We start from the raw sequence: 15,483 nt of genomic DNA, 5'->3' as shown, positions 1-15,483 counted from the left end.
CTTCGTCATCTGGCTTTATGTATGAACCTTGAGAATACTCCAGCAATCTTTCTATTTTTTCGCATTCTTGTAAATATTGTTGTTCAGAACTTTCCGATAAAGGTTTATTTTTCGTAATCGTTATCTGTGCAAGTCTCTGATTCGAGCGAGAGTGACGAGTGCCCCCAGCGAAGCCACCCTTCAGACCTCGGAGGGAAGACGTTGGTCTCGCTCATGAGGCCCGAAGGGAAGGGATAGCTTGGGCACTTTAGCGGATGAGTGGCGCGCGTGCTTTTTTGAGAATTCCGAAGATTATCGAGCGCGCGCGGCCGGTCGTTTTATTGCTTTAAGTGCAATAGGCGACAGACCGTTCGGCTGCCGAAAATCCAGGGACTGCCTCGTCTGGGGGATTAGCGAGCGCGCGCGCGGCGGATCGCTTTATTGCGGTGGGGCAATAAAGCGAGGGACCGCTTGGCGAAAACTCGAGAGCGTTGTAAACGCTCTTTGCCAGGCCCCGCAGATGCGGGAAACATGCACGCCACAGCTCTAATAAGACGTGACTCTACGTTGTGGCGTCTTAATAAATCTCGGTGTAATAGTTGGTTTTTATAACTTAAGAGAGAACGAATGTGGGTTTAGTATATTCGGATTTTCAGTGATGTAAATAGGACATTAACGTTTCACCGTCGACACCTACCTTTTGTAGTCCTTGCTTCTGCTTCTTCGAATGCACTGCATCTACTCGTCCTTAGTGAAGGTGCCGGAAATACGATCGAATTATGTGACGAGAGGGATGGCGGAACAAAGGTTTGAAATTAACTTCACTCACGATTCGTGATTTACAATATTAACTTTAAACCTTTTAAATTCCGAGAGACGATTGATTCGAGAGACGGTGTAAGACAATCTGTGGGAGCTGATTTCGAATTTAAGCGCGATTTCTTTTAAGTTAGTTATTTCGAGAACTTCTAAGTTAATTTTATTAAAATGATTCTAAGTCCGACACGAATCTTAGTTTTCGTAGAACCGTCTCGAAGATCGTACTAACGTGTAGTGTCTGTCGTGTAGAATTACTAGCCGCGCGTGCGGTCTATGCTGGGCCCTTTTATATCATGTAGTCGCTTTTGTGATAAGCAGGTGTGTAGGTGAGACGGAGGTGTGTGATGGCTTCTTTAACGGAGAGGTCCAATCAAAAGGCTTAGTTCCTCTGTGTCGTCTTTTTGGTGAGCTCGCTATCACACGTACATAGGGTCTAATCCCTTTCCTAGGCCATTTCCCCGCTTGTGCATTTCTTATGCTTATTATTCTTGGAAATTCGGTTCCGGTTGCTAGCCGGCTTCTCCTCTTTTGGTTGTTGTTTGTCGTTCTGAGTCGTGCCGTGCCCTGCTTTGAGGTATGCGACTGCTTGTTTCCACAGCTGTGGAGTGCTGGTGGCTACTTGCTTGATTCTTGTTTTACGTTGAAGAATATTTGGAGCTCATGTCGCTTTTATTTGAGTGCGTATATATGGCCATTTGGTTTTCTGTAATCAGGCCACCTCTCTTCTTCGTTTGCTAGGCGGACTTTGGAAGACTTCTGGCTCGTGGCTGGTGCAGTGCGTTACGCCTTTCCATGTGTGTGTGTGTGTGTTAGTGCGCCTCTTGTAGATGTTTGTGAGTGCGTTTCTCGTAGCTTGTAGTGTTTGGTTTATGATGCTGTGATTTGGGGATTCGCGCTCTTATTAATAGTTTTGTTGTTGATTATCCAATTTGGTTGTCGTTAGTTTCTATAAAGTCTCTCTCGATTTCGTCGTCTCTCGTCTTCTCGCGTTTCTGTATAATGTATTCTTAGTGCATTCTACTGAATTTAAGTGAGTCATCATGTTCTCTGACTCTATGCTATTCGGTCTCTTTATTTATGCTGTTGTCGTCGGCTGCTCCCTCACTTACGCTGTAACTTAGTGGGACTCTATTCTAATGTGAGTTTTGATATTATTTTATACTGAAAGTAGAAATGCGAAATTTTTGAGCATTTCACATTATATATAGGGACATGGGAGAAGAAAATCGGAGAAATAAGACGAAAATGAATTTACCGTGCGAAAAATTCGAACAGCTGTAGATTGTTAACTATTGAATATTTTTTCACCGGACTTTTTTCAAGTGAGATATAAAATTAATATCTGTTAGATATGTGTCAAGAAAACATGCTATAAATCAATAAACCATAAGATATTATTGTATGAAAAAATTTATAGGTTAGTAAACACCAAATTTGAAGTATATAGGGTGCTCCGGCGCCCGCCGGTTTGCATGTATAAACTCCGTTTACTCATCCTTCCTAGCGGGCGCTATCGCGCCCCTTAATAATCTTAAAAAAAATCTTTCACGATCCTTCGGATTTACAAAGTACATTCTACTTATAATTGGCTTCTAAACTCTCTTTCTTGGTGTCCATTTCTTTGTTTTTTCATGGAAAACGTAAAAATATGGTATATCAATATACAAGTACTATCTAGCTTGCGGATTGTTTGCATTTAGTTCAAACCATTCTGTCAAAGTTGTGTTTAAGTTATTATTAGTCAACTCTAATGTACAGCTAATCGGTAAATTACGTGTAATAAAACGTACATTGCATATTGTAGTAGACGATACATTGATTCTTAAGGGATTACATATCTTGTACTTAAATATTGTTATATTTCATCGTAGCTGAAATTTTTTTCTTCACATTCGTTGTCATTATTATCTTGACTCATTTTTATAAATACACAATGATGACCCTTATAACTATATTTAAATAAATATTTGACACATTGAATAGTTGAACATACTTCAACATTAATATGACAATGAAATTTTAACAATAAATACGTATTGTATGGAACTACAAATCGATTACCAGCTTTATTGTTTTTATTGAAACGGTCGTGGACTTTTTGAAAATGTTGAATGTAATATAACCATTTTCCCAATTTTTACGTTGCCATGGTTTTTTTAAGTGATCTTGACACCTTTGTATAAATCTATCCTTAATTCGTGTTAATTAAAAAAAAAAAAATAAGTAATCGTGAACCTTCAACTTTTACCCAAACATCAACAATGTATTGTTCAGTTAATTTTCCTAAATTTTAGTGAAGATTACAATCGTTCTAATGCTGAATTTATGACAATAAAATTGTAGCATTGAAGTATTGTTTTTGTTATTTTTAGTTTTCATATTGGGCATCCATCCAAAACCTCCATTAGGATACATAAATGGATATGACATAGGATTTATATGTTTACTTATGTACGGTATATTATTAGGTGCTCTATTTTTTGAATATATACATACATCTCGATCTTCTGGTGGTTGACCATTTTCACCTACAAATACCACAGCTACTTTATCATATTTAGCTGCGTTATATCTACATTTATCATGATTAGAATTGCGTGTTAAATACATTATAATTTCTTTACTATTAAACACAACGTTGTTTATTTTCAAACGATTTCGTTCTTCCATTTCGACTTCATGCATCATTTTGTATGATTGAGCGTAAATGTTTACTTGTCGAAAATAATTATCTAATTTCTTTAATAGCATTAAAGAACATGACACATTAGTTGCCCATATCTTCTGGCTTCGTTTTCGTCTGGATGTATAAATATTGGAAAATTTGACCTTCTATTTGAATAACTTGACGGCCTTTCCCGAAAAGAGCGTCAAATCTAGCTCCAAAACTTGCGAAGGCAAGTGTATTATTATATTGTCTAATATTATTTGTAAAGTGTTTACTTTCGTTAGTATTTCCAGAAACTAATTGCAACAATTATTAGAAAACTTCTTATCACATAATATTTCAAGTTTGAAATTTTAAGCATTTCAGAATTAACATATTTCACTCATGCTACCTCAATCATTCTCCATAATCGCTGATTCATCGAAATCGAAATCGAACATGGCATCCAATTTTGTTATTGAAAATTCATTGAAATTTTTAATAGCGTAACCTTTTAATTTTTTATAGTTATTATTATAATCTTATTACTTTTTAATTTTCTTCAGAGCTATAAATATAAATATATATATATATATATATATATATATATATATATATATATATATATATATATATATATATATATATATATATATATCGAACGACGTTAGGAGTGAGGTGACCCTGCTAGTTTAAAATTAAAGAGAGATAAAATTATAATTTACAAAAGCTACAGATAATAGAAAATAGTAATCAATATCCAAAACATTGGCGCGTTTTCACTCCTGATCTAACCCTATAGTATATATCCAAATTCGAATTTTGAACCAGAGTTTCGATAAACATTCAAGATTGATTGCCTTGATTGACTTATATAATGAATATATAGAGTTAGATCAGGCACGCAAGTCGCCAGTGACTCGGATTTTAATTATTATTTTCTTTTTTCTGCAGTTTTTGTGAATAATTGTGTTTTCCTTTGATCAATAATAGATATGAAATTATATAGGCATCAGCGTATGTTCATTCTAACCCCAGAACCGCATTTCAATTCAGCCATCAGTTCGTTTTTTTATGTTTGCGATGTTTGTTTAACGCGACTACAGCCACTCACTTGTTTTAAGATCGAAATTCAAGATTCTTGAAGAGGATTATATCTCTCTATATTATAAAAATAGTTTCGCCTCCGCTGCCGGTTCAGGAATTTTTCCCTTCAATTATCCCCCTCAATTCTTCCTCTCATTTACTCCTCCTCAATTACTGTCTCTCAGTTACTCTGCCTCATTTACGTTTCCTACTGCAACGTTATAAAGCTAGACATCATCTATAGCCGATACGCATATCTATGCAGTACAAACTACGGAGCGCACTTTCAAGACCCCGTCATTGGCGACTTTAGACACCTAGACACTATTCATGGCTGATGGTGCATATCAATGTATTTAAAACTATGGCTCGCATAACCTATACCTATACCTCGTCATTGGCTGTCTTAAACATTGCACACATATCTTTATTAAAAACTACGGAGCACACATTATAAACTCTATAATCGGCAAGTGAAAACATTTTATGTAGCTTGCATATTCTTTTAGCTGTTTTAAAATTTAGAGCACTTCTTGGCCTACGACAAAGTGTGATAAAATAAGCGGGTATATTGTCAAACGGTTGGCTAAATTGTTCGGCAAACTCGATATTGTTCCACTGTTAACAAATGGTTTGCAAACGTTTCTTCCAGGGTTGTAATATCTAAGACAAGAAAAGTTCAAAATTAATTCAGATATAGAAATATTAGTTAAGTAATTAGTACTAAAAAGTTGAAGATAGTGTATGTGTGCATTTTTTTTTAACGAAGAAAGAGGCATTAGGGCAAATGTTAGAAAGACTACAGCAAATCTTCGCCAACAGAGCCGTCAAATCAGCCTTATCCCATTAGACATCAGTCACTACGTTTGGGCGCTTATACAAGCCGTAAAGGACGACTTATGCCACTAGTATCTTAATGTACTAGCTACCCAAGAGAGGTTTTTATGATTTTATTTTGTGTCACTGCTACAAAAAATGACAAAATTTTCTTTTTGAGACCAGGCGTTCTTTAAGCGCTGTCGATCTTCCTGACGTTAACTAAAAACTGCAAGCTCTTACAGATCGACATTAACTTTACGAAAGCTCCTTAGCGAATCCTGTGCAAATCAACAAGGCACTACACATTCTCTAGGACCGCAAGCCACTGCAAAATAAACATCGGAGCCAGTAAAGTTTCTTGGGCCAATTTTCCAATGTATCAGCGCAAAATACCTGCGTACGAGCAACGGCGTTCCATGGCCGCGAGGCGCTGAAAAAAGGTAATCTGAGCCGATAAACTTCTATGCTAAAGCTCCTCTATGACTCCTTTGCCAATCTTTCGAGGTTTTAAAGCAGTGTACCTGCGTACAAGCAACAGCGAGGCGCTACGAGTTTTTCTGCGCCGTTCGCCACTGCGAAAACTTTATCAGAGACGGTAAAGTCACTTGCAAAAGTTTCTTTGCTACTTTTCTGATAATCTTCCAAATGCGTAACGCAGAAAACCTGCGTACAAGCAATGGAAGGGCATGCGAGTTTTTCGGCGCTGTTCGCCGCTGCAAAAAGATGTCATTCAAGCCGGTAAACTTTCCCGCGAAAGCTTTTGTGCGACTCCTGTGCTGATCATTCGATGTGCAAAATATCTGCGTATGAGCAAATACGAGGCGAGAACTATTTTGTAGAAGCTCTTGTGCGACTTTTGCACAGATTTTCCGACGTTTTAACACAGAGTACCTGCGTACGTGTAACTGCATATCGCTTCATAGTCTTGGGCGCCTTTCGTCTCTGCGAGGAAATCATTATAGTCGAAGAACTTTTCCCAGGGAGCTCCTGTTCGACTTCTTTGCTGCTTTTTTCTTTTTCTTATTACGCGCACAGTTTAACTGCGACGGTTATAGAGAGACCAGGTGATTAAACTATGCTCGCGGTCAATTTTTAGGTAAGTTTCACCAAGATATTGTTGATAACGGCAGTAAAAAAGGCTTTATAGTAAAAGTATCATCTTTATTTTTGCTTAAAGTTAATAAGTTCTTCGTAATTATCTTATTCTTAGTAAATTAACGCTATCTTATTATAAAAGTTAGACGTCCAGTATGCTTATTCATAGCTTGTTGGTTTTAACTATTTATTACCTCAACAAATAAATAATAATCTTATATCAACGTCTAAATGCGTCAAGGCTATATCTAAGTGGCGGCTTCGAAAAAGCGGGATGTCGACGGAGGCTTCGTAAAAGCCGTACCTCTGTCGCGGCTTGCCGAAAGTTGTATCTCGGCGCGAGCTTATATTCGAGACTCTTCTATGTTATTTCTAGCTTAGATGCGATTGATTTACTGCAACTGTGTTATGTTCAAGTTATAAGTTACTTTTTTCAAGCCACATCCGAGTTACGTTCTTCTTTCAGCCACAGTTGGGATACGGCCTTTTCGAAACTGCCACCCAAGATTCGCCCTTTTCGAAGCCGCCGAATGCATTGACTACAACCTCACGAATCTATATTTTTGTGTTATGATTTTTATTTCTCTTTTAAAACCTTATGAAATCCTGAAAGATATTATCCAATGTTTGCAGCTTACGATAGCTTCTCAGTATTCTCAATCTATAAAAATAAATTTTTTTATAGGTTGTTACAGGTAAACAGTGCCGCAAGTTTTGAAAAAGCAGCTACTAATGAAAGTATACCACACGCAGAAGTATTAGCAGCTTCTACCCGCAGACCCTCCGCAACGACTAAGATTTGCGCGATGGATGACATTACGCATGCTTGTGGATGATGACTTTCCAGCAAAGATTTTGTTTACAGATGAGTCTACTTTTACTAGCATTACCTCTAATGCCGCTTGTGGTGTGCTTTGAATTGCTCCAGTGATACCGGGTGCTGCAATTCTTTGCACCTTGTTAAGCGTTTTCCTGTTTACTTCCTTATCCATGGCTTGCCACCATACTAAGGCTCCATAGGTAATTACAGGTCTTACAATCGCCGTGTACATCCAGTGTATGATGTATGGTTGTAAGCCCCATCTCTTACCGAACATCTTTTTGCATGTGTAGTATGCGTTTATTCCTTTTTTCATCCTTTCTTCCACATTCCTTTTCCAAGTGAGTTTGGAGTCCAGGATGATTCCCAGATACTTTGCCTCCTTGGATAGCGTGATTTCGCGTAGTGATTCATATTTAACTGCACTATTTTCATTTTCTTCGTCTATCAGTTGCTTTTACTGCAGCTCGGTAAACTGGGCATGCATAGCTACCAGCTGCGTGGTCACTGTTCCCACCTGTGTCTTCTTTGCAGAGTACACAGTTGGGTTGGTTCTTACACTCCTTCGCTTTGTGCCCATCTTTTCCACATTTAAAGCAAAGCTTACTTCTATCTTAAATTACTGTGCATTTTTTGCTGATATGGCTAAAACCTAGGAATTTATAACACCTAAGCGGCTCGTCTTGCGGATAGCCACCTTGATCCTACAGTTCACCCATTAGTGATCATAGCCGCTATCTGAGCTGGTACCTGTATCACTGCAATCTGCGTGTGACCCTACGTCTTTCGCAGAGATCTTATCGTAGACTCTTCTATGATGTTCTCTTTGCCAATTTTCTTCTGTAGTGCTTATAGTACCTCCTCTTTTGAGCTAAGCATGTCCAGATCTTTTACTTTAATGGTTTCTTCTTGCTGGAGTGCTTTTATTGTGGCGCCTTCCACTAGTACTGCTTTAACTGCTTCTAGGAAGTCCGAGGTTTTGACTTTTCTTGTACGTTTAAGCTCTATTAGAAGATCTCCTGCCACTGTTCTGCGTATTTTATTTACTTTATTCCCCAGCGTGTTAAGTGTCAAAATTTCTTCATAGCTCTTTTCTTCTGCAGCCTTGATGATTAAAGCATCCGGTTTGGGAGGTCTTGCCCGCTTCGGTTCATCCTTGCTTGTCCTATTCTGGTTTGTAACGCCAGGGATACTTGTATCCTCTTTGCTTGCCTTTTTCTCCTTTTTCTTTGACTTTCTTGTGACGACTTCCTGCCACGCTGCCTTTTTAGGTTGGTTATCTTCTCCTTTATTTCCTCCATTTCTGCGAAGTAGTTGGGGCTTACTTTGTTGTACCCGCCTTCCGGCATCTAAGACTTTACATCAATTACTCGATTCTGCTACCAAGGCGGTCCAATTGCGCATTCCTTTGCGTTATACAAACAGCTCTCTTATTCCTGTCTACATCAACCTCCATTTCCATATCACCTGCGTCTCTACATGCAGCAGGGGTCAGGTGACAAACCTCTGCGGCTTTTAAGTGAGTTTGCCCCCCTCCCCCCACCAATCTCCATGGGTCCAGTGCCGACCACCGGGACTTTTACCCGATCGGAATTGACAGCGTGACTGGACTCTATAGATTGACCCGCTTGGGGTAGTAATGTTATTAACTCGATATTTATGTTTGATTTATCTTCGGGGTTTCTTCCCCTAGCCTTTTTGGTCCGCAGAGCATATTTTATTTCTGCTCTACCCTTCGGTCGGTTGAGGAGACCTCAACGCGCCAATGAGCATTCCCCTATCCGCCACCCAAGGGACGCGTCACATACGGGGTATCTTAGGATTTTGTTAGTGAAGAATCTTGTGTTATGAGCGGTGAGGCTGCGCGAACCTTTAGCGCAACACACTATCTAGCAAAGCTCTGATGTTTGAGATATCTTCGCAGCAGTGATGCCCGCAGACAACAACAGTGATTGAAGACGTTGAACTTTCCAGCTAAAGCTCCTTTGTGACTCCTGAGTCAATTTTTAGATGTTTCAAAGCAGAATGCTTGCGTACGAGCAACAGCGAGGCGCTACGCATTCTCCAGTGTCGCAAGTCGCTGCACAATCGACATCGGCGCCGGTGAACTTTAAGCACTGAGTAATAAGTACTGAATAACTGATACTCTTTACGAACATTTATTTTTATCAAATTATCTTAAAAGAAAGCCTTAAAAGTTGGCATCGGAATGGAGTTCTTTGCTACTGTTAATTGATCGGAGTGATCGGATAATGCCTAAGTCATCAAGGAAATATGGAAATCAAGGAAAAGGAATTATGCATAGAAAATTCTGCTAAAACGCCTATTTAATTCCATTTTATGGGCAGGCTAAAGCGTTCTACCTCACGCCCTTGCAGTAAAGGAAAAAGAAAACCACGCTGTCGTGTGCTATGCAACGAAATCACGCCGTATATAGGGAATTTTAAAGCTACATTCTTTTCTATTAAACTTATTACCAACTACGTAATGGAACAAGCGGAAGCATGTTCTGTGCTATAAGAACAGTCTTTCGTTACACAAAAGCAATTCCAAGTATTTTTTAGCTTGGCAAGGTATAAAAACCGACACATTTTTGCGGACACCGTCCGACGTAAAGTTGCTTCTTACCGACCACGCAGTTTACAGAAAAGTAAATGACCCATGGTCTTTGAGAATAAGACTCTATTAATGGTTTTGCAAAAAAATTTGAATATTTATGCTCAATTTTGGAACCGTTAAAGAAAAAGCTTGCCTTGCCGCAAAGCAGCCATCCTCACTGCACGAGCTTTTCCTGCTGAGCTTTACTCACATAGGAGAGCGAGTTCAAGTGTTCACCAAAACGTTCAACGGTGCGGCTTCGTTTATTCGTTTTAGGGTTATTTATTAACTGCAAGCCATATGTACCTATCATACTCAATAAGCAGTGCGCAATTGCGCAAATGCGTTAATGCTCAAAATTTCACTAAATCAATCAATAACAGGATCTGTGTCAACATCTATCGTCGGGTGATGTAACCAAATTTTCCTAGAGTAATAGTAAAATTTTAAGTTCCGTCAAAACTTCTAGAAAATACTTATTGGTGTGTTAGAAGTTCAAATCAAGTGTTTTTAGGAAATGTCCGTATAGATGTGTGTGTTTTTTTTTGTTTCTCTCTCTGAGAAAGAGGTATTAGGGAAAATCTTAGAAAGACCATAGCATGACCTTGTTTATGGGGTCTTCGAAATAGCCCCATCCCCAATATCAGCCGTGTGTCGGATTCACACCGATTAAACCCCCTCCCCCTTACGGCCAGGTGAAAAAACACCCAGCCGTAAAAAGGAACTCCCTCTTTGCCTCTATCGACCCTTGGTAAAAGTGCCTAGCTCCATCTTCTATGCCCCTGAACCCCGCTGTACCACCGTCAAGCAATGCTTTGCGGGGGGGGGGGGGGGGCGAAAGACTTTCGCCCGCTTCTGGTTGATATGTTCATCATCACTATAGTCATCCTTCATTTTCCGCGTCGTACATATTCAGCCTCTTCGTCTTCTTCTGTCTTCTTCGTCTTTTCTGACTTTCTTGAGAATGTCTGCTGCATAGTTGCTGACTGCGCACCATCAATTCTCTGAAGTCAGCATGGCCGTCATAATCAACGGAGGACTTACTCTGGTCTTAAGATAACTCTCAAGTTCTTCTCGCTCCTGATGATATCGTGAGCACTCGCAAAAGACGTGCTCAACATCCTCTGTTGCATCCGAACATATTGGGCAGTTTGGACGGTCATCTAGTTTGAACTGATGTAGGTACGCCCGGAACATCCGTGCCCGGTTAAAAACTGCGTGAGGTAGTAGTTAACTTCTCCAAGTCTTCTTCCAATCTAGTCTTCTATCCTTGGTATAAGGCAATGAGTCCATCGCCTCTTGCCACTAGCACCCCATCTTGTTTGCCATTAAGCCATCGTCTTCTTTCATGCGGTATCTCAGATCTCCTTCTGGCTTTTGTCATTCGATCATCTCCTAGCTTCGAATACGTCCTTTCTTTCCAACGCTAAAAGGTCAATGGGTGGCATGCCTGCTATAATGCAGACAGCATTGTTCGATATCGTACGGTCAGCGGACGCCACTCTTAGTGCACTTCGCCTATACACGGTAGTCAACTTTCTTGCATACGATTTCACCCACATCGCATCTGCCCATACTGGAACTCCGTATAGCATAATCGATGAGGTTACACTGACTAAGAGTAACCTTCGCTTTCTGATGCTGTTTAAAACTTAGTCTTGCATCGATGGTGATGCACAAGTATTTGATGGTTGGTTGAGAAACGATCTCATGTCCATCCACCGTCAGTGTGATTTCCTTCATCTTCTTCCTACTGGAAATGAGAATAACTTCCGTTTTGTGACTGGCTAGTTCCAGACCCTATTTATTGCGCAACTTTTAAACCCCTATAGTTCTTAAGATATTAAGGTTTCAATTTTTTTTTTTAATTTTTTGATTTCTTTTATCTCTAAAACAATGTATGATTTACTATGAAATAAGCTATCTGTTGCTAAAATTTTATATGATTTCATCGAGCGGTTCTCAAATAAAGAGCTTGTAATGTCCCATGTCCATATATTGTTTGGCATTTACGTATGTGTGTAACGCCTGTACGACCGCTTCGTGCACTCATGCAGGCGACGGATACTAGACCGATTGCGACAGTACGAGGCCGATCGCCGAACATCGGAGCAAGTGCTTTGACCTACGAGTCAGCACTTCTTACGTGCGTATTACTGACTTACTTTTGTACATCATCCTTGCACGTCAGATGTTGATTGGTCGATTGTTGCCACGTTTTATTTAATTTCACAACTCCTTGAATAGTCACCGAGGCTTTAAAAACCCAGGAAACGATCCACGGAGCACCTTTTGTACAAGTAACCTGTTGTTGTGTACCCGGTCAGCGAGTACGAGTGTGTGAAATGCTCATTTCTTTTCGCATTTTTTATATATTAAAAACAAATAGGGTTAGTTATTATAAAATAAATCAATAGATACCCTTACCACTAGAATGCAGCGTATAATAAGATATAGAAAACTCGACAAATTCAATAATTAATTGAATAAATAAGATTAGGAACGACAACGTAAGGCAAAGTAAACATGAAAATATAATTAAATCCGAAGTAAAATTAGTAAGAAAAATCAATAATAATAGTAAATCACGTAGAACATCAGGATAAAATAAAACACCGATACGCACGCACACATTGCGGCTCCACGGCGGAGGCATAAGACCAAGCGAAAAACACTGATACGCACGAACACATTGCGGCTCCATGGCGGAGGCATATGACCAAGTGAAGAACACCGATATGCACGCACATATTGCGGCTCTACAGCAGAGGCACAAGACGCAGCGAAGCACACCAATATGCACGCACACATTATGCACGCACACATCACGACTCCACGGCGTGAACACAGCAGGCGCAAGTAGAAAAAAACAGAAGCCTACCGTACATCATGGACCGCGCATACCCGAAAGCGATGCACGTGGAATGAAGGGGAAACCCACGGAGCGCGCAAACACCCACCCCGCCAAAGAGACGAAAAATCGGAGATCGCCTCTGCTACGATAGCATAAAAGAGCCCAGCAACAGGTCCTCACGTCCTCAGCCTGCTTCAAAATTCGTCGCCACGCGAAAGCTCTGCCCGAGTCCGGTCCGGTATAATCTCTTGGAACTTATAATATTTTCGATCGTTCGGGAATTTAGAATATTTTTTTATCATTTAAAACTGAGTAGAATTTCGGTCGTGCAACACATCGAACTAGCATACTTACGTTGTTGTTCATCATTCTTGACAAACCAAAATAATTAACAAAACGTTAGATAGTTGCAAGCGGGCGTTATTAAGTTATTTAAAATCGAATAAAATAAGAAAAAACGAAATCGCGAGTGTATTTTGAACCTGGAAACTCCTGACTCCTTGCGAACGAATCCCCCCTTGCATTTACTCCGCTTCGAAAGCTGAGCTAAAGCTGCTGAGAGGACGTGCTGGGAGCAATACGGATCAGCAGCAGGAATATAGAAAAGTAGGTGACACCTTACTAAACAGGCTACACGCCTCTATTGCGCATCACTTCTCTCTTTCTCTCTTTCTCTTTGCGTTTCATAAAAAGTTAACCACACAACTCGAAAGCGTAGTGAAATATTAGTCCGTGATATAACCATAATCATAGAAGTGACGTCTTATTCCACCAACTGTCAAGAGAGAATTAAATTAAATTATTCACCTCAGTGCGGGATTCCAATTAAAATTATACAAGGGCGATAGTAGTTTCAAAAATTTACCGGCGGCTACTGGAGGCTGTTCTTTCTTAAATCGCGAAGGTTGTCAGGCACCGAGGGCGCTAAGACTCTGCGTTCAAAGCTTTGTCGTCCTCCGTGCTCATAAAGCAAACCAACCCGTAGAATTACTATCCGGTGACAACTTTCAATAGTTTAGGACATAACAACTGCTAACTCTCTGTACGCATCGCTTATTGAGTGTGTATAAACTACTCAAACTCTGCGTACTCTGATACGAGCAATAGGCGAAGGGCCTGTTGATAGCAGACCGGCGTTAATCGGAAACCATAGAGCAACTTAGATTATCTCTACTTCAATCAGCCACGAGTGATCGTGTACGATAAAACAAATCAGCATCTGCCACGAAGGAGTCTCCACTATTCAGGTCACGATAGAGAGCGAATATATAAAAATATTATAAGCGAAGTTCAATTATACAAGCATCAACCCTAAATTCAAATAAGCCACCGCACGACGCATTAACAACAATACTATAATAACCAAATTATACGAAACTGTAACATCTGGCGAGTTCTGGGTTGTCTCAAATAAAACAAAACAATAACAATTAATCAGTCTATAATTATTATTAATAATCAATAACATCCATAAAACAACCTAGAACCATTGAGACGAGAATAGAAGGAGACAATACACTTGCTGTCTACAATATAAGTCACACAAGGTAAGAGCAAGCAACATAGTCGCTGACATTTCGTTGTCCGCGATACTACAGCGTGACAATACTGCTGGGACACCAACAACGTCCGCACGAAACGAACCTGTCCGCTTTAGCAGGCAGCGCGGACAGAATACTGTCTGGGCTCAAATACGTGTCCGCGCAGACGAGTAGCGTGGGACATACTTAGATTTTGCAGTCCGCGTATAACTCTAGTAACATAAGGCTCTCGAGCCGAAGACTAGTTTCTCTTAATTTAAATAATCATTTGTATACTCGCGCAGCCCCTCCTTACACCTAGTACGGTCTTTACAAGCTAAAATGAAAAAACCGATTTTTCTCAAAACTTTTTCTTCCTCTAAACAATATTTTATTTATTGGACCTATAAATTTAGTTAGAGGAAGTTACGTGCCAATGAATTAGCAGCGGTTTCTTTTGTTGTCTTCAAAAAAGTCATGGGCCGAAATTAATTTTTGATATTTCATAGCTAATATCTTTATACCCATTTGGAAAATCAATGCGCGACTTAGTTTCTTAGTCCCTTTCAATGTGTTAAAAAAACGCAAAATCCATACTTGTGTTACAAAAAATATGGTGAGCACCAAGGGCTAAGTGGGCTTTTTGGACTCGTATGGATGCAGTGCTCGTCTGCGGCTCGTAAACGCCCTCGCCTTGACTCGTACTGCAAACTCTACACTTGGCCTAAAAATCCCACTTTACGCCCTTGGTACACAACATACTATTTTAATTAAATCGGCATTTAGATTATTTTTTATATTCATGCGATAATACGTATATTCAGTTTATTTTAACTTAATTATAAAAGGTTCTGAAAAATAATTTAATATATTTTACTTTAACGTTGAACAGGAAATATATTGAAGATGTTTTAAAAACAAGAGGTCTCAGAAAAAGTTTAAATTTTTTGGAACGTTTGCACACATCGGTTCTGCGTAAAGCTAGATTAGCCTTAGAAAGATCTAAAGTTCCATCTGAAGAAGATGCATATTTTCAAGAAGAATATGAAGGTGATCAGGAATTACGAAGATATGGGATGTGGAGTCCGGAAGCTAAATCTTTAAATTTACCATCATATAGGTAATCAAATTTTAAGATTCATAAATGCTGTTATTTTTGTAATAAGTGAATATATAGTATGTATTTTATTTTAAAATAATTATTATTTTGCATTAAATAGATGTATTAAAAATGTGCATATTTAAA

The 15,483-nt window shown here is 39.4% G+C and overlaps 1 protein-coding gene across 3 annotated transcripts in view; it reads left to right on the top strand.

The window, feature by feature from the left end:
- Window positions 1-15,483, top strand: part of LOC116417008 (mitogen-activated protein kinase kinase kinase 4-like) — a 159,351-nt gene that overhangs the window by 49,476 nt on the left and 94,392 nt on the right. For all 3 annotated transcript variants that reach the window (XM_031928026.1, XM_031928025.1, XM_031928027.1), the window contains exon 2: window positions 15,130-15,357. In XM_031928026.1, coding sequence (XP_031783886.1) covers window positions 15,130-15,357 — 228 coding nt within the window. The remainder of the gene's footprint in view (window positions 1-15,129; window positions 15,358-15,483) is intronic.

This window comes from Nasonia vitripennis (genome assembly GCF_009193385.2).
Source record: "Nasonia vitripennis strain AsymCx chromosome 4 unlocalized genomic scaffold, Nvit_psr_1.1 chr4_random0001, whole genome shotgun sequence".
Classification (NCBI taxonomy): Eukaryota; Metazoa; Arthropoda; class Insecta; order Hymenoptera; family Pteromalidae; genus Nasonia; species Nasonia vitripennis.
This window is presented reverse-complemented; position numbering and strand designations above follow the sequence as displayed.